Source organism: Chionomys nivalis, chromosome 24 (assembly GCF_950005125.1).
Source record: "Chionomys nivalis chromosome 24, mChiNiv1.1, whole genome shotgun sequence".
NCBI classification, from domain to species: domain Eukaryota; kingdom Metazoa; phylum Chordata; class Mammalia; order Rodentia; family Cricetidae; genus Chionomys; species Chionomys nivalis.
Genome location: NC_080109.1, coordinates 23,465,937 through 23,486,148, shown reverse-complemented (window position 1 = coordinate 23,486,148; position 20,212 = coordinate 23,465,937). Strand labels below are relative to the sequence as shown.

Sequence of the window (20,212 nt, the reverse complement as noted above, 5' to 3'; positions counted from 1 at the left end):
TGTTACATTTGTTTATGCTGGGGAACATCTACTTAATGATGCAAAGATGTGTTGCATTCTTTCATGCTATATTTGTTTAACTCTGTGAAGCTGTTACTTTGCCCATCTAAAATATGTTGCATTCTTTTATGTTGCAATTGTTTAACTCTGTGAAACTGTGTTACTTTGCCTATGTAAAACACCTGATGGGTCTAATAAAGAGCTGAATGGCCAATAGTAAGGCAGGAGAAAAGAAAGGTAGGGCTGGCAGACAGAAAGAATAAATAGGAGGAGCTTGAGAAATGAGAAAAGGAAGAGAGAGGACTCCAGGTGCTAGCCACCCAGTTACACAGCAAACCACGGAGTAGGAAATTAAGAAAAGTATTTAGAATAGAGAAAGATAAAAGCCCAGAGACAAATGGTAAATGGGATAATTTAAGTTAAGAAAAGTTGGCTAGAAATGAGTCAAGCTAAGGCTGGGCATTAATAAGAAAGAACAAGACTTTGTGTGATTTATTTATGTATTTGGGAGCTGAATGGTGGGCCCCCAAAGAGATAATCATCATCATCATCATCATCATCATCAAACCAACTACAGTACCCTTGTGTGAAGAACCCGACTGGAGCCCTGTGAGCCGGAAGAGGCAGGGAAAAACAGCAGGAGGGGTCTGGAGATCCTCGCCTGAGCACGGAGTGGCTAACATACAATGGAGTAGAAGGCTGAAAACTGATCACGCCACACCAGGAGAGATGACATTGCTGCGCGATGATCATTACCAAGCACCAGGCATTTATAAGGTGAGGCAGACAGGTAACCATTTTCATCTTCAGGCTCAGAATTTAACCGAACAATAATCTATTTTCAAAGTTCTAAACAGTCTCTTATATAAACTGTTCTAAAGGCACCTTCAAGGAAACACATCCCTTCTTCCACCCCACACTCCCACTCTGGGGAGGGGGTAGGGCCTTACTATGTAGCCCTGGCTGGCCTAGAGCTCACTATGTATAGACCAGGCTAGCCTCAAACTCACAGAGATTGCCAGTCTCTGCTTCCTGGGTGCTGGGATTAAGGTGTGCACCACTGTGTTCAGTCTGGAAATGCATTCTTTTAAAACTGCGTAAGAATAGTAACAAAGGAACAACAACAACAACAAAATGAGTACAATTTCATTCATGCCTATAATTTCAGCACTTAGAAGGTTGAGACAGGAAAGACAGTTTGAGGCCAGTTGGGATACACAGAAGACTATGTCAGACTGTGCCTTACATAACAAAAAATGCAAACTTCTTCCCAATCTAAGACATATGCTTCATCAAGTCTCAATACTGAAGAGCTGAGCCTGCGACACAGTGCCACCACCAAATTGCACGTGGCTTCTCCCACAAACCATCTGATGAGCTACTCTGTACCACCCAGTCAGGTGATACCACGAACAGTACTTCTACTTCCTATCAAAATCAGAACACCCTTATCTTACACACTAAACCCTATGCTCTAAAATAAGTCTCCTGTAATGCCTGATTGCATCAATCTGACTAGATTTTAGAATCAATCAAGACACAAGTATCTGGGTATTTTTGTGAAGGCATTTTCTAGAGTCGTCTAATTTAGGCAGAATATTCACCCTAAATGTGGACTGGGTCCAAACTGATTCAAATGGGAAGAAAAACAAGAGTGCCCGAGACACACCAGAATCATCTCTCTCTGCTTCCTGACTAGACCGCTATGACCAACCACCTCCCATGCCTTGCCTGCCTCAGTGGAGCTCTTTCCCACCGTATATTGCTTTTGATGGGAATTTCATCACAGCAACCAAAAAAGTAGCTAACATACCTCTTAAGAAAGCTACAACTAAGAAAATTAGAAGTTTTACAGACATCAGCACCTCTAGAATATAGCTGTTATTCTCACTTAAAACCCAAACTAACATTTTAAGCACCTATGGTAATTAAAAAAAAAAAAAAAAAGCAAAACAAAGCAAAGTGCCCTGAGAATGAAGAGTCTGGGTGGCAGAAACAAGCCATTCCAGCTCAGTGATAACAGTAATATAAGGAACACTCAGCCTGTGCACTGTATTCCCACTGGTCTGAGCTAACGTATGCTGGGCACTCCAGTCATGTCTTAAGAGAAAGCAGCAGTGTAGCAGAAGGTAAGCAGATCCTAAGCAACAGACAACAATAGCACAGAAGTCTATTAAATAGAAGTAGGGCGTGTGTGTGTGTGTGTGTGTGTGTGTGTGTGTGTAAGGACAGCAGGAAGCTTATGTGCCATCTAAGTGTGAAGTGTTTATCTTAGTGAAGACAGCAATGGAAACACAGGAGCCACGCCCATTTTCTCTATTAAGCATTAGCAATAACTGTTAGTACACTCACCCTGTGCAGTTACTTGCTTTAAGAGAGCTTCCAGATGTTCCTTCTCAGAGGCTGTAGCTTGATGGAGCCATGCCAGCATATCCCCCACATACCTACAGGAAACCACCTGTTAGTACAGATGTCCCCAGGGAAAAGTATCAAATCCTCTACTAGTGTTGGTTACTATACCTCAGAGGGTCGTGGGAGTGCATTTCAATGGGTCTAGGTGTACCTCCTGGCCCTCCTCTTGTGAGAGCATCAATAAACCCACGAACGACAGTGCTCCGCCTGGCCGTTCCGAACTCATCTAAGGTATACCTAGAGGGAACACATCATGAGATGAGAAGTAGCTCCGTCCCTAACAGACTCCTCACTCCATGCCTAAGATCAGGAAAGCTTCAGCAGGCGCATGCTCCTCAAGCAGGACTACCTGGAAACGAAGAGTGACAAGTCAGTTGAGCACACTGAAATTCAATCGATAGGTACCAGCTCTGCTCCTTCAAACAAAGAATGCTTGGGACTAGGTAGCAGGAGATGCAGCAGCAATAGGAACAGCTGGCTTGGATGCACGGCAGCTAAAACATGATGCTCCAAAGTTCACAGGAAGCCACACTTCTCAGAAGCTGGTTAGGATTCTACAGCCCAAATACCAAGAATTTCTTCCCATATTACAAATTTCTCCTTATGTTACTGTAACTTAGCACCAAATACTGACCCAAAATTGCTACTCATTTTTAAAAGCTTATTTTGACTCCAATGAGACATATTACATTTATTAACTGGCTATCTATAGACAGTAAATATCTTTTCGCTTATATCAGAAGTCAGCCATTCTTGCTGAAAATGGAGGAACTAACAGAGAAAGAAAGCTATGAACTAGAGCACAGGGCAATCTGGGATGAATCTGTGGGCTGCTGGAATAAGCTTGTTTCCTAATATAACTGTCATTCTTTATACTCTCCAATTAAAAGTTATAATTTTAAAGTACACAGCAAAAAACTAAAAATGTAAAGTCAGCAGATTCCATACCACCAATTTTTAAATCCCCAAACAATATTCTACCAGCCTAAATATTAAAAATGGGTTCAATAACTAACGAACAGAATTTACAAGTTTCCCCAAGACGTCCAGGAGAATTATTTTCTCAGGCTATACTGGTTTCTCTGTTATGCTGTAGACAGAATGAAAAGTCCGTGTTCTGTTAAACACAGGAACATTGCTGGATGTTCTTATTATTTAAACTGTTTCCTACTGTAAGGGAGGAGTGAGGACAGACAGCTGTAGTTCCTAGGGCATGGCCCTCTTCTGAGGACTGCTCACTCTAGTTTTGACATTCTGCAGATGCAGTGTAGCAGAGGGAGGGAAATGCAGGCATCAGGCAAAGCTTTGCTACGCTGCACAGATGCTCACACTTACTTTCTATACTTTAGGACAATTTAGAATCAAACGGTTTGTGTTTATTTTCTTCTATGTGTTCTTTAATCACACGTTTAACCTAGATAAATCTTTCTGGCAATTTTGCCAACTAAAACCTCCTGGATGATCCAATGACTGACACTTATTATAACAACACCCCCAAACCTTCACCTTTTTTAAGCAGAAAAATTCAATCTTCCTTTCCTAGGCCCCATATATAGTAAGGTAACAACTGTTTCTAGGACTGAGGCCATGATTCCAGAGACAAGTGAGTCTACTTGGTGTTCTAAAGGCTTGGCAAACACTGGGATTTAACTTGTATAATAACATGAAGTCTCACTTAATGTTAAATCATCCCACAAGAAAAATATAACTTAAGAAAAACAACATGAAGTAGTCAGACATGGAACATCTGTCTCAGAGACATAGAAAACTAAAGACTTTCCCAACAAAAGTCAAAATTTCAAAATGTAGCTTTTATAAGAGTAAATATTCAAAATACATACATATTCTAAAAGGCAAATTAAAAGAATACTGTGAGCAGGGTGGTGGTGGCGCACACCTTTAATCCCAGCACTTGGGAGGCAGAGGCAGTCGGATCTCTGTGAGTTCAAGGCCAGCCTGGTCTATACATAGTGAGCTCTAGGACAGCCAGGGCTACATAGTAAGGCCCTACCCCCTCCCCAGAGTGGGAGTGTGGGGTGGAAGAAGGGATGTGTTCCAAGACAGGCCCCAAAAGCTACAGAGAAACCCTGTCTTGAAAAACAAACAAACAAACAAAAGAATATTATAGAATCTCCTTTTTTGAATGAAATACAAATTCATAAAAAAAAATGGATGGGTTTGTTGCCATATCCCCAAAGTAACTTGTACTCTTTGGGTTTACTAACAGTGAAGAATCAGCAATTTGTTTTAAAAACTTCCATTTATACTCAGATTTTAAAAAATTATCTGTCCTGGTTTCATTTCTGTTGCTGGGATAAAAACAGCCTGACCAACAGCAACTTTGAAGCGAAAGTTTATTTTAGCTCACAGCCCATCACTTCTGGGAAGTCACGGCAGGACTGGAAGCAGTCACGGCATGTCCACAGCCCAGCACAAAGATGCACCCTGCTGCACACTTGCTGCCTCGTTGGCTGCTTCAACCCAGCAAGTTCACACCCAGTTCACACCCAGAGTGTGCAATGGTGCATCCATGTGGTCTTCCCACTCAGTCAATAATCCCACCCCACCCTGGCATGGCCACAGCCAGCCTGATGGAGATAATTCCTCTCTGGGGCTCTCTTTCTAGGTGGTCCCAGGTTGTGTTGAGTTGACAATGAAAAATAATAGGGACAGTCGTTTATTAATGTAACACATTAGAATTCCAGTTATAACGACTAAGAAACATGAGCTAGGCAGCTTTCTCCAGGACTTCAATTGACTTTGTCTTGTTTGTGATACCTGCACACTGCTGACATGAAGTTCAGACACTGCCACCTGCTGGCTATGGGAAGCACCCCATAACCTGACAGACACGAAGGTAGATGATCACATAAGGAACAGAAGATTTCTCTTTCTGTCACCACAGCCTGCTGAATACCCGCCCTCCAAATACCCCCGACAGCCTGCAGCCGCTATCCCTCCCCTGTGCTTGCCCTCTCAGTCTCTGCTCCTTTCACTGGGCCTCGGAGCTTCCCTCTGCTGTCCTGTTGGGTTCACAGAGCCCTGCTTAGGCCGTAGCAGATGTCTGCCTCCCCTCTGTGGAAATGTCTAACATTACGTGATGTCTAATGGAATGAGGCTCTCCACAGCCTCGTACAACAGGCACTGTTATATCCTCATTCTACCTAGAAACTAAAGCTCACGGAGGCTCAAGGGCATGTTCGAGATACCTGACTCAAGAATCCACTCTAAAAGCTCAGTACTTGGGGTTCTAGAGGACCTGCCGTACAACCATGAGGGTAAGGTTAGGTCTCCAGCACTCATGTAAACAGCCAGGCATGACGGTGCACACCTGATATCACAACTCTGAGGAAGCAGAAACAGAGGACCCTGCAGCTCACTGGCCAGCTGGTCGTGCTGAGTGTGAGGGACCCTGTCACAAACCAACATTAATAATAGCAATAATGAATAAAGTGAGCGATAAGATACCCAATATTGACCTCTGAGACATAAATCAGTCTAGGTGCCCACAACAAATGAATGCATTAAAAATTTGGTACGTATGTACCACAGAGTGTTAATAACCATGAACTATGAAACCTTTCCCTTTGCAGCAAAATGGGTAGAACTGAAGATGTCACTGTAAGCAAAATAAGCCAGACAGATAGCCAAATTTAGCAAACTGTGAAAATAATTCTCCCCCTCTGAAAACACTTGCTCTGAAGCAAGGTCTACAAGGAACTGAATGCGGGTAGTGGAAGGCCAGCTTGATATTACCAGTACACACTGTGTGCTTGCGTGGAAATCATCAGTGTCCAAAATAGATCAGCTTCTGGACAAGGATAAATCTTTAGCCAAAGCAAACCTTGCTTAAAACCAAGCACACGTCTGAGGACTACAGGTCTCTGACAATCATTGCCAATACCATCAGGACGATGGGACTGTAAAGCCGCTGATCAACAGTCAGCACCAGTTTGCCATAGATACACATGAACACACAGCCAGTTCACACCTTCCCAACCAATTCATATATTCACACCCACTACCCCCTCAAAGAAGAATATTCTGCCCCCTCCCAGAAAACACCTTTTAACCTGAGACTCACTGTATACCATTTTCCTTGGGAAAGGCACCCTGAAGGTCATCCTCCTCTCCTATCATGGGACACTTGGGCCACAAAGCACCTGGAACACGGCATTCAGACTAGACTACCAAAGACACATCCGATTATAATCCATTTGTTTATATGATATTCCAAAGTTACAGGAACCTGAGAGAAGCGGTCAATTGATGTTTTCATCACTAGCACTCAGAACAGGACCTACTCTCTAACATGTACTTGTAAGTTAGCAAGAGCAATGCTGTCATTTCACACAGCCGGCACGGCATTCGTGTTCTGTGACGTAACCATGAGAAATACTTCAAACACTGATGAAAGGGGACCCTCCCAGGGTCTCTAGGACAGGTGACTGTGAGCAAGTCATCTCTCACAGTATCAACACTTGATGTCCTTACAGCTGGCTTTCATTCTGCTCTAGAGCTTTAAAAATGCACTGACTCTTGTTTTGAGTTACATTAAGATACAGAATTAAAAAATCAACAAATGAAAAGGCATAGGGTTCCTACCCAAAGCATTGATATGAAGATCTTAGATGGCATACTTACAAGATCAAAGACCTGGACCTTTATTTAAAAATGCCCATTGATGGACCAGACTGTGTCTATTCTTTTTTCATCTCAGAGTAACTATATTATACAATCTATATAGCTGCATTCTCCCAGGGCTGTGCTGCTATGGAGTTTCAGTGATGTACAATTCCAAGGGAGTTAATTAGATGGCAAACTGGCTATGCTACCTGTCTGCCACACATAACTAAGAGAGAGTCGTACCGCAGGACCCCATGGTCTTCCCTTAATTACATGCAGCATTCACACAACCTGATGCTCCAATAGCACACATGGAAAAGAAGTGAGGCATCACTGAGCATCACAGAGACATGAATCTCGTACTCCTACAATCAAGACAATAATCTAAGACAAATCAGTAAGTCTTACTTGTATAAGACAGGTCTGTCCTGCAGGGCTTCCATGGCCTGAGTTAACACGGCAGACACATCACAGGACTCTTGGGTCAATGCTCTGCATTCACCTGGAATATAGTCAGCATTATAACTTCCGCTATCTGTTCACGTTTCAGCTCTTCAGAAGCAATCACTATTTTATTTTATGCCTCAGTTTTAACTATAAAGTGCGTGCAAATCCCTACTATGTTCAAAGAACTGAGGACGTAGAAATTCCCAGTCTTTCAGACTCACAGTTGTGGTTCATTTCCTGGCTCACAATGACTGAGAAATACTGAGGCTCCTTAACTTGGCATAACCATTCCTGGGAGCCGAGGCTGCACAGCTGGTTAACACCAATTTAGACATTAAGGGAGCACAAAGAAAACTGAGGCAATGCCTTTGGGGAAGTTGAGTCCAGTCGCAAGGACAAAACAAACATGTAGAAAGTAATATTAACAAAACAGCACCTAGTCAAATACATGACAGTTAGCCACTGCATCACAGCGGGTGTGGACCGCTCCAGCGGACACAGAGACCCTCCAGCACTCTTGAAGGCTGGGACAAGACTAGGACATGGACAAAGGTAACACTCCAGATGGCAGCAAACCATATAAACAAGAAGAGGTAGAAAAACAAGAAGTCCAGACCTTAAACCAACAGAGCAAAGGACTAGGCATCTGCTACAGTGTAAGGCAGGCACAGCCAGCTATCTGGATTAACTCCAGCCCTTGCCCCGATCCACTAGTAATACCTAACATACTGCACATTCACACTCCACTACTGCCCAACCTAACAGTCTTCTCTGACTTAACACGCTGTTGTGCAAACACTAAAACATTTTAAAAGCACAATATTATAGTCTATCTTGCAGACTTCCATGCCCTGAGTTAACACTGGAGACATACCACAAGACTCTTGTGTTCAGGCAATATAACTTCTGAAGCTACCCACATTCAAGTTCCCGGAAGCTGTAAATGTTACCACCTTACGTGGCAAAAGAAACATTGATGATGAGTTGAAAATAAAAAACGTTGATATTGGGAAATATTTTCAAACTGCCAAAGTAAGTTCAATGTAACCCCATAGCCCTAAAATAGAAGAGGATGCCATTAATATGTTAGAAATAAGAAATGGGCAGATGAAAGTGAAAGTGAACTGGCCAGATACATGGGCTTTAAAGATGGAAGACAGTGATAAAGTCGAATCACATGACAAACAAGCAAGTGAGAACCTTAGTGAGCAAGGAAAACTCAAGACTTCACTCTCACAAATGCAGGCAACCCATCTAGTCCAACAGATGGACAAGGAAGGAGAGGAGCTACGTGACAGGCCCTTCCAACACTGTAATGTTGACAAGGTGAGAACCATGCCTGATTTCCGCCTGGACGGCTAAAGTGATACACTAATCATTCTACCTCAAAGTCTGCAGTAATTATCCGTGGACTGAAAGTTAATTCATCATTTGTAACACTAAAGTTGCATAAGTAGCAAGAGCTGCCCAATCAAATGCTGTCTTCAATTATTTTTTCTAAGGCAGGCACATCCTCTTTGTGGCTTTCCTTTAGGGAAGATACACTCTCTTTATTTACCCCATTCTTCAGCAAGGCTCCCGACAAAACATAAACACGGTGTGGGAACATGTCAAGTTTGCTCTGCTTTGTAAAAAAATACCCACTAGGGACTGAGAGAGGGCTCAGCGGATAAGATCCACGGTGCTCTTGCACAGGGCTCAGTTCAGTCTCCAGCACCCACGCTGGGAGGCTCAGAGCCACCTGTGACTGGAGCTCCAGGGGCTCCAACCCTGTTCCGGCCTCCGTGAGCTCCTGCACACACATGCATGGTCTCCACACACATATACAAATACTTTCCAAGAAACCAAATCAAGGCCAACTGAAATTTTATGAAATTAAGTATTAGTATGCAAAAAAAAAAAAAAACCCACTTACTTTGAGCCCATCGGTAAAGTCTTTCATAAGCCGTTTCTTGAAGCAAGGCCATCTGTTCCATAATTTCCAAACTTAAATGAAAATCAAAGGGTTATTACAATGCAAACTTTAGTCAACAGTTGTAGCTAAGAATCTAATTATTCATGTCTAATTACATGACAATTTGGCCCTTAACATTTTATCATTTTATGGATTTCTTTCAATTTTTTTACAATTAAATAAACATCAAATTTTAATTCCATCAGTTAATTCCAACTCTTCTTTCAGTCAAATATATAAGGCTATGAACTTCCACCTTTCCCAAAGGCAATGAAGATTAAATTCCTATTTCAGAGAATAAAGAACCTAGAATGACTCTAAAAGTTAACATATATAAGCAGCAATATGATTGGCTTGCCAAGCAGCTACTCACCCCGCCGTCTGCTGGTTGGTTCGCAGTAGAACTTTGACATCATTATGAATCTGTTTCACTTTTCCTAATGCCTTGAAAAAGTCCTTTAAAGTTAAAAATTTAAAAATTTAAATTAAAAATTTTAAAATTAAAAAAAGATTTGTGTTTTCAGGAAAACTACACTACTCTGAAATAAAAGATTACTACAAAGATGGGACAAAATTCTGCCCATTCCAGTAAAGTCTTATTGTCGTAAGTCTAGTGAAGTCAGCTGCATTGTTAAGGAAGCATAATAGGTATTTCTTCACATTTAAGACCGACATCAATCCAGAGCTTGGCGACTACTGCCGCTTGACAAAGTCGCAGCATTTCGACTTTGACGCAATTCTCCAGCACCCTTTACCTTCATTCCCTTCATGTGTTCCCTTATGCCTTTTCCTTTGGGAAATTCTGTGTAGGTTCTGAAGGATAAAAATGTATAAAATGGCAGCTTCTAAAAATAAAATAATTCTTTGGAAAAAATCCCAGCTATCGTGGAAACATAAAGCGTGATAACTCTGCGTACTCCCACACAAGCACCACCAAGATGCTGGAAAATTTAGGCGAGTGACACATGCTTGATAACTAAGGAAGATTTCTAAACCCCTAAGGTCTAATCAGGTTCACAGTAGCGTTTCTCCAGCTTCGTCTTTGCTCACTTTAAGCATTAGGTATTTGGATAAACTGAGCCATACAAAAACTGCAACATTCTATAATGGAGGGTCTGGTGCTGAGAAAGTCCTTTCCCCATGGTCAGACATTTAGTCAAAAGTTCCCAGTCTCTCTGAAGCTAGAAGAAAGTCCCTGCTGGCTAAATGGAGTTGTTCTTAACTCTGACTAGAGGAACTTGTGGCCCTTTGTTAAAATGTGGCTGGTGCCTAATTATTTGTCAGGGTCAAAGCTAGCTTCCTCAGTACCTGCTCACAAGCCACACCCAGTTCTCAAATCCCCTTTCTCCCATTTAATCCCACTTGAGCTGAGGAATATGGAAAGTGTAACAAACAGTATGCTAGTTACCGGCAATGGAAAATGTGTGAAGACTAAGTAAGTCCCTGCCCTCAGCAAGCACACCACCAAGTTAGAGGACTGTAAGCCTCAGATGGACTGAGACATCTAAGAAGAGCAAGCCTGGATACTCAGGAGCAGGGCCACCTTGCAATCACTGCTGTGGTCTCTGCTCCATGGGCACCTGTGCTCCCTCACCCAGGAGGTAATAGAAGATGCGCACTAAACAGACAAGACTCAGCTGGAAGAATACACCGGAGCTTTAGGAATTAGGAGACAGAAAGTTCTTTCTGGACAAACTGGATGTCTTTAAGGAAAAAGAGAGAGAGAGAGAGAGAGAGAGAGAGAGAGAGAGAGAGAGAGAGAGAGAATAGCCTTTTGAGAGGTTTTATGATTCTTTCATTCAGTTTGCAAAGTGTGGCAAAGCATAAAAAAAGATGAGGAGCAAATTGCAACTTCAGAAAGACAAGAAGTTATGGAAGTAAGCAATGTATTATTATCCAGTCAAAACGGGAATAAAGAAAACATAGATACGCATTGTTTACACGGAAAGAGGTGATGTAACAGGCTAAATCCTGTATTCCATTTCAGAAACATCCACTGTAGATCAGGCTGGCCTCAGACGCAAGAGTTCACCGGCCTTGGTCCCTAGCATGCTGGGATTAAAGGCGTGTGATACCACACCAGAATGAATAAAGAATATCTATCCTTTTAAACACAGATCTATAAATACAGTTTGCATAGGAGCAGTTAACAAGTAGAACTAGTTCACAAAGGGCAGAGGTGGGAAAAGGGAAATGGAGGGTTTTCTGTTGTTTTTGTTTTTTTAGTTAGGTTGTACTTTGACTTCAAAAAACATGTATAACTTCGAAATAAACAAAAACTAAAAACTAATTAATATATATGCCTTAGCCTCAAACTTAGATGGGAAAATTAGCTTTTAAAATCTCATTTTCTCTGTAGCATTTGTAATTGCTACACTGTAAACAGCTAGCTCACGCACCTCAGTGACAGGGCCCCCTCTTGTGCCTCGGAGAAGACCCATCTCGTCAGAAGTCAGCTGGAACTTGGATAAAAAGGCATCTGCTACTTGAGCTCTGATTTCTAGTCTTTGGCTATAACAAGAAAAATAAAGTAGATTGTGCTTTTGTACTACAAAGCAAATGATATCGCTGACTAGTGAAAGAGTCTCAACATCTCTGAAAGCCTTGCTTTCACCTCAGACATTGCAGGACCATCAGCAGGCACAAGACCAAGCTCATCAGGCATGCCGGCGACAGAGCCAGCTGATACTGCTTGGCCCTGCAGGTCTGAACGCAGTAAAAGGTATTGCTCATTATGGAAAGGAAGAAATACATTCATAAATGGTACCTGTATTACTAACTTACATAGCCTCTTACAAAGGCTGTTTTCCAAGACAGAGATGTGCTCTTGATTTCAAGCAGTTTCTCTTAGTCATTAATATATCCTAAAAGCTTTCACATGAAATACATAGCAAACAAAAGTTAGTTCTGTTCGTCTTTATTTTAGAATTTATGTTATTTTTTCATTAGAATTAATTTATGTTAGAATGAGAGGTCAAGAGCTTGTAAGTCAAAAAAAAAAAAAGTCATGTCTCTGTTCTGGCCTTGCCACTTGTGATGGTTGTCAACTTGGCTACATCTGAAATCAACTAAACCCAAATAACTGGCCACACCTGTAAGGGATTTTTTTTTTTCTTAATTAAATCATTTGAAGTTGCAAGACTCACTTCTAATCTGGACCTTTAGGTGGGAAGACACACCTTTAATCCAGATCTTTGACCTTTTATCTGGACCACACTTTCTGCTGGCAGCCTATATGAGGATGGGAAAGAAGGAAGCTCTCTCTTTACCGGTTGGCTCTCGCCTTGCTAGCAAGTCCACCCCTTCACTGATATTACAGTCTACTTCTTCAGGATCCCAGCATCTACCAGCTGAGACATCAGTCTTGTGGACTGAACAACTTCTGGATTCTTGGAACTTGCACTCATAGGCAGCCATTATTGGATTAGCTGGACCACAGTCTGTAAGTCATTCTAATAAATCTTTCTATGTGTAGAGAACCCTAATATACCACTCTTTCTGCTTGACAATAAAAACAATATTGTATACTCTTCAATCTGGACATAACATAAGTGGGGTAGCCGGCAATTAGGAGAAGGCATGCATTACTAGAAGGCAGCCTGCAGGGACCATGGAACTGGAAGGGTTTCCATCCAAAGGCCAGTCACTCACTGCCAGAGCTGCCTAAGCGGCAACTCAACACTCCTGGTATGTGAAGCCTGGATCTGGAGCTGTATATGTGATGGATATACAGCTGGGCATGGTGGCTCTGTGTAGTTAATTAAGGGGTTCCATTAGTGTTTGAAGTAAATACCTGGATTTAGCTCTACACAGAGCTAAAAGGTGTATGTGCTATTATCCAAAAGTCATCTAATGTGTTTTAATTTTTAGATAAAGCATCAATACTTGTTTCACAGGTTTAAAGTAATCACAAAGCATCATAAAATTCCTTGAAACAACAGAAATTAACAATTTTACTGACAACCTTCTTTGGAGCTGATTTTCGACTTCTCTTTAGCACCAGTTATCAGGCACGAGGAGAATCAGTCTCCCCGTGGTTTCATTCATTAAAATGGTGTCCCTACCATCCTGATTGATCACATGCCTTATCATTACAACTGATTCCAAATACCAGTGATCTCCACTCCAAAACAGAAATATTCTCTAAAAACTAATGATTTTTTATGTTAAAATTATAGATAAAATTTAGAAACTTAGGTCCTCTGTGAACCTCGAATCACACTTTGGATTACTTTCATTCTGACTTAGCATTATTTACCACGTTCCATTTAATCTTCATTAATAAGGAGGTGACTGTATAAAGAAAAACTTACCTTTCCGCTTGAAGCTTAGTGGTTTTTACTATTAAATCTTGAGTCTGTTCTTTTGCTGCCTGGGATTATAAATACAGAGAACTTTAGTATATTATAATTACATTAAACTAGTATTACCCTTCCTGGAGTCTGGACAAATGGCAAAGAGCTCAAAAGGCCCAGGTAATTGGCATGGATATTTCAAGGCTCATGAGCTGTCTTTACAAGAGGCGCTCCCTCAAAGGTCTCAACACGTGCATGATGCTAGAACACAGAAGATGATAGTATCTGCATGTTTCTTAGCAAAGCAAAAGTACTGGGAGAGCAATCTGAGGGCAGGAACATGGCTTCAGTTGTGGACCTGTGAGCTGCACACCATGAGACCTCTAAATGGGGCTATGAATTAAATCACTGGTCCACAGAGGGCACAAAAGTGTAGGTGACGGGAATAAAGTTCCAGAGCTGGAAGACACAGGCACTGGACATAGACCTGGTTGCAAGCCTGGAGACTTGCATTTGCTCTCCAGAACCTACATGGTAAATGAAGAGAAACACTCACAAAATTGTTCTCCAACTTACACACATATACCACGGATACACACACAAAATAATACACAAATTAATGTAATAAAAAATTTAGGGCAACAGCAATGAAAGAAAAAACAAATGGCCAAGGATGGGAGGGACACAGAGTCCATGTCATGCAAAGACACTGAGCCAGAACTATGAACAAACTAAGTCTCCAGTGAGTGCACACTGTACAGTGCCCCCTAACAGATAGCAGCACGCAGAACAGAGGGAGTCAGTCAGTGCACACCGTACAGTACACTGTAACAGACAGCAACACACAGAGCAGAGTCAGCCAGTGCACACCGTACAGTACACTGTAACAGACAGCAACACGCAGAGCAGAGTCAGCCAGTGCACACCGTACAGTACACTGTAACAGACAGCAACACGCAGAGCAGAGGGAGTCAGGCAGTTAAAAGAGAAGCCAGACTGAGCATCTCAAGGGAACGGGTCATTTTCATGCTGTAACAGTACACTGAAGAATCCAGCTTCTGTGGATCAGGTCTCTCTCTGGATCTGGAGGCAATTAAGGCCTCTACCTCCTTCCTGCAAAGTCTATTCTCAGTTGGAATTCTGTCTTCCTGCTTCCTAAACATCCTGTCGGAGAATGATGGCACCCGACCTCTAGAGATATTTTCAAGAAATACTGAACCGTGGTCCAGTGTGCCACTGACTCTTAGGAATACAGTTGAACGTGGCAGCTCTAGACACTCCACTACAACTGAGTCTCCACGTCCAACAGTGTCTCCAAATGCCTGCACTGCTTCATAGTTTCCCTTAAAGCTTAACTTGTACCCTTCGGTAGTCTAACATGAAGGCATTTTACCTTGTACAGACCTAACCGTCAGCTAGAGAGAACCTGGGGAAAAATCTGTATTTTTATTCTATGATAAATCTTGTGTATAGAAATTTATATTTTTGAAGAATTTGCTGTTTTCCTCTAAGTATTTGCTACAAGTTCCTGAAGAACTTGTTCCTGCTGGACTCCGGCAGTAGAGATCTCAAAGACTCACCAACAGTCTACAGATAACTCTTCACAGCTTAGACAAAATATAAAGGCTCTTGGAGTTAACTAATATTAAGAAGCCATCACAAAAAGAAACACAAGGGCATTCATTTATGTGTTTGGGCTCTTTTAAAACTATGACACTTACATACAGACTTCCTACATACATGTTAGATGTCCTGACATTTCTGAAACCTTCTACCAGGAGCTTCATTGAAACCCAGCCACCGTGACACACCTGTAACCTGCTTGTCATGTCTTGACAACAGCTGCTCATGGCTTGAACATCTTCATTAATGCTTTCGAGTTCCTGAAAGGGGAAAAAATAGTATCAACTATGTACATAACATAAAGACATTTCACCTTTTTAGGCCAAATTCCATAGTTTCTATTGTTTTGTCAAAGCATAACAAAAGATCTTTATGAAATCCATCATTATGTATAATAAATATCTGTAATGAAAGAAAGGAGAATCCAGATTTCAAGTTGGAAATGATTAAAAAGAATATCTACTGTTATAAAGGTGTAAAGAAACTGGCCCACTTCTTTTAGAGGGCATATAGAAATCAAAAATATCTTATCAGATGAATATTATTTTGCATACATCAACATAAAAATAACTACATAGGTAATAGATATATTAACTAGACCCAACCACTTCAAATTTATATTTACTTCAAATTTATATGTATATGTAGAATTGTATATATATTTTTGTCAATTTTTAAAATTGAAAAAAGAAAAAAAATCACAGCACAAAATAGTAAATGTACAACATACACAGGATAGTCAGGAATTCTCTAAGCAAATGAAAACTTAAATTTTAGACAAGAATAGAAAGGATGTATAGCTAACAACTCTGATGAACCTGTACTTTTCAAAGATGCCTACACAAAGTTAAAACACACAGTGCTGAGGGCTGGAGAAATGGCTCAGAGGTTAAAGGTACTGACTGCTCTTCCAGAGGTACTGAGCTCAATTCCCAGCATTCACATGGTGGCCCACATCTGTAATGAGATCTGGTGCCCTCTTTTGCATGCAGGCATACATGCAGGCAGAACACTGTATACAAAACAAAACAACAACAAAAAAACTTATGTACTTTAGGAGATAACAAAAGTAACTCAATACTAATCAATCTCCAATGAAGAAAAGATCATCTGAGCAGTGCATGAAATGGGAAAATATTTCCTATGGAAAACCATTCAGAGAAATGTTATTTTTTTTATGAAGAAGTTACAATTCCTAGCTGGGTGGTGGTGTTGCACAACTTTATTCCCAGCACTTAGAGGCAGAGGCAGGCAGATCTCTGTGGGTTCAATGCCAACCTGATCTACAGAGTGAGTTTCATAACAGCCAAAGAGAAATTCTCTCTCAAAAAAAAAAACAAAACAAAACAGACCAAAAGTTACAATTTCCTAAGATAATTTCTCAAAATAAACATTACAACATTGTAATAGAGGTAAAGAATGCAGAAATCACAATAATTCAAATAAAAACGAAGTTATGTTGGTTTCTCTTTGACCACATTACATTGTCAGCTAACATTGCAATTTAATGTTAAAAAACTTATCAAAATAGCAAACACATAGCTCCCCATAAAGGCAAAACGCACTTCCGTACCTCCTTCACCTCCTTGAAAATGCTCACGAATTCCTCATTGATGGCCAGGCTCCTACGCTCAATATCGCCACGTAAATTTCTCCGAGTCCGCAAGCTATTCTCCACAAAAAAAGCTGAAAGTGCCTTGAGAGCTTCCAACATCTCCTGCATGAGGGACAACAGAGGAAAATCACCAGGGCTGACTTTCAGACGGTTCCTGATACCTGGTCAAAGCTCAGTGAAATTATGTTTAATGGACTCATTTCCAGTAAACGACTCCAATAGAGTCCATCTTTCTAATTACTAAACAGCAATCTTACTTCAGAACGCAGGAACAATATACTTATATATAACATATAATCAAATATGTACAAGGTATTATACAGCAGAATTGTTTTGATGACAATTCTGTATGCAATTAGTATATATCCTGAGAGATTTAGGTAACTGAAGCAACAAAATGGACCTTATGATGAGATAAAAATATGGACGTTTATATTAGGTTGGTGCAAAAGAAACTGATTTTGGAAAGTGAATTTTAAATCATCGTAACTTGGTTCAAACACCTTCATTAATTAAAACAGGAACCATTACAACTGACACATTATTGCCAATGAGAAATACTTCTGTAATACAAACATCTATCTATGTTTTGGATTCAGTGGACTCCTGGGAAGCATTTTATTCTGTTAGTTATGGAAGTGGTTTCCCTGCAAAAGAGCTGTTGAGATGTTTGAAGAAGTGAAGATAAATAGGGTGGATGAGGCAAAACTTGACAGCTCAATTCATTCAAATTTTGGAGCGCTGCTCTGGTGTCAGGCAGTCTGGAGGGCTGGAGAAATGAGCTCTTTGTGCTGATCAATCCTTGCAGCAGGGTTTGCAGTTTTGGAGTTGCTGTGCACTCTTACTGGTGTAATGTCGTCTCAGCGGGATTCAAAAGGCTGTTATTGATCAGACTGGCAGTGAACCACACAAATCAACAACCACGACGTTGTTTTTATTCCGGTTTGTTTTTACGGGATTAAGGCTGAGTTCTGGGAAGTGTTCTGTAGTTTCTTCTTCAAACACCGGGCTTGCTATCCCAAGCTATCCTATTCAATCCATTTTTTTTTTTTTTTTGTAGCATGTCACAATCCTATCTAGTCCTGAGCTTTACATTTCAGTCAACATTTTAAGGATTGTTTTTAAATACGTAAGAGTCAAATTCTTGCTGACCGCTTATTTCCACTTGACCTACGTATTTATGCAACCGCTTTACAGCTCTCGCTTTACGTGTGCGTGTGTGCCACGTATATGCCTGGCTACTCAACGCTGCGGAAGGGACAGCCAGCTAGGAGAAGAGCTGCCGGTCTCTTCTAGAAGGGCCGGGGAGGCTGTGCGGGTAGGTGTTCGTGTAAAGAGCACAGCAGGGGCGGCGCACAAACACCGGTGCACAGCTAACGTCTCCCTGCCCCTCCCGGCGCCCCGACCCCGCCCCCTCCGGTTACCTTGTCATTGTCCAGCCGCGTCTCCAGGATCTTGTGCAGCTTGCGCGACAGCGGGTGGTTGGGCTGCGCGGGGGTCGCGCCAGCTCCATTACTGAGGCCGTCGGCCGGCCCGGAGGCGGGGACCGCCGCCACTTCTCCGCCGGCGTCCGCCATTGCGGACAGACCCGGCGCAATGGAAGGACTGCGCGTGTGCACCCGCCCGCGCATGCGCACATCCGGCGGAGCATGCGCGCTGCGACCCGACCGGTTGTTTCCTTTAAAATCCTAGGAGGAGGTGAGGACACATTCAGGGGAGAAGAAATCGTAGGTACTAGAAGGGACTTCAGGAATCTGAATCTAAAAAATGCCGAACTAATGATGTAAAATACGCTGAAACCAGTAGCTGGCATACGTGGTCAACAGAACTGATTCTAATTAAATTCCGTTATCTGAATTCATCCCTCTGAAAAACATCTGGAAGGTAAAGTATGGGCTAGGGCCTCTGGTGTGCGCTGGACAATCTACTGTGTGCACTGAGACAAAGGACTTAATAAACGTTGTTGGGCCAAGACAATATGCAGAAGACAATGAAGAAAGAAAAAAGAAATGAAAAGCAAGACGGTTACTTGCAAGGACTTGTTCTTTTATCTGAGATTTGAAGGCGATTCGGAACCGTGAGAAATCCGATAAACCCTACATGTAAAAGCCCAGAAAAAAAGGAACTTTGCTTTCTTGCAAACTGAAAAAAGCCAGTGTAGCTGGAAAACCTTGAACAAGAAACTGTTTTGCCTGTATGTATTTTTTCACTGTATACATGCAATACCTGTTGAAGCCAGAAGAGGGCATCACATCCCCAGGAACTGGAGTTACAGATGGTTGCGAGCACCACGTGGGTGCTGAGAACTGAACCCAGAGCCTGTGCAAGAGCAGCCAGTGCTCTTAACCCGTGAGCAATTTCTCCAGCTTCCGCTATCACTTTTTGATTTAAATAACATAATTTATTAATAATGGCTATATTGGGATGGTGTTAATGAACCTTTTCAATTCGACCTACATGTTCAGATTCACATTATCACCCTGGTCTTATTCCTAGGCATTTGCTCCATGACAGCAACACTCTCGCTATAATGTGTTACTGGGCACAAACACATCGCAAATTTCAACTCTCCACGTACTAATCCCTGCAGCCTACTTTAGTCTTTCACAGATGTTTTAGCAAAAATACTATACTTGTTATCTTAGAAACAAGAGAAACTTATTTCTCATTGTTCTGGAGGATGAGCGGTCCAGGATCAAGGCACCAACAGACCTGGAGTCTGCTGGGCATCCCTTGCCGGTATCCACAGATGAACATACTGGTGCTGCCTGACTCATCTGATAGAAAGGAGGCTAAGCTGGCTCTCTGAGGTCTCTTATAAGGTCACAGGTCCTCGTGATGTAATCATATCTCCAGGTTCAGCCTCCAAACTTTTTTGGAGGTCAGGAAGTCAGTGTCTGAATTTTTAAAGAGACACAAGCATTCAGCCCACAGCCCACTCTTCCAAGGATGTCAGACCTGTGACCTTTATCAACCTCTATATATCTTTCATATTCCTCTCAAATAACTCTTTTCCCACCACTTCTTAAAAAGAATTTATTACTCTCCCATGCAAAGTCCATAGCAATAAAAACATAACTCCTATTATAATTCCCTCATGATTTATAAAGAAAACATTATGTTTTGGGTCACTACTTGCACGAAGGAGACCCTCAGTCTAATCTGGCTTCGTATTCCACTCAAGTGAGGCTTTTGCTGTGCTTCCCCCCTTTGTCACAGCTAGCCTCTTAGCATATGCTG

At 41.7% G+C, this 20,212-nt stretch overlaps 1 protein-coding gene across 2 annotated transcripts in view; it reads right to left on the bottom strand.

Moving 5' to 3' along the window:
- The window catches only part of Cog6 (component of oligomeric golgi complex 6), a 40,998-nt gene extending 22,422 nt beyond the window's left edge, over positions 1-18,576 (bottom strand). The window contains exons 1-10 of one of the 2 annotated variants that reach the window (XM_057757256.1): positions 18,397-18,576; positions 16,931-17,074; positions 15,546-15,617; positions 13,753-13,811; positions 11,839-11,950; positions 9,813-9,895; positions 9,401-9,471; positions 7,447-7,540; positions 2,521-2,649; positions 2,353-2,444 (exon numbers count right to left, since the gene is read on the bottom strand). In XM_057757256.1, coding sequence (XP_057613239.1) covers positions 2,353-2,444; positions 2,521-2,649; positions 7,447-7,540; positions 9,401-9,471; positions 9,813-9,895; positions 11,839-11,950; positions 13,753-13,811; positions 15,546-15,617; positions 16,931-17,074; positions 18,397-18,549 — 1,009 coding nt within the window. In that variant the 5' untranslated portion in view covers positions 18,550-18,576. Of the gene's footprint in view, positions 1-2,352; positions 2,445-2,520; positions 2,650-7,446; positions 7,541-9,400; positions 9,472-9,812; positions 9,896-11,838; positions 11,951-13,752; positions 13,812-15,545; positions 15,618-16,930; positions 17,075-17,533; positions 17,571-18,396 lie in introns of those variants that run through there. The other variant, XM_057757257.1, reaches the window with a different exon arrangement.
- Positions 18,577-20,212: the final 1,636 nt, after the last annotated feature.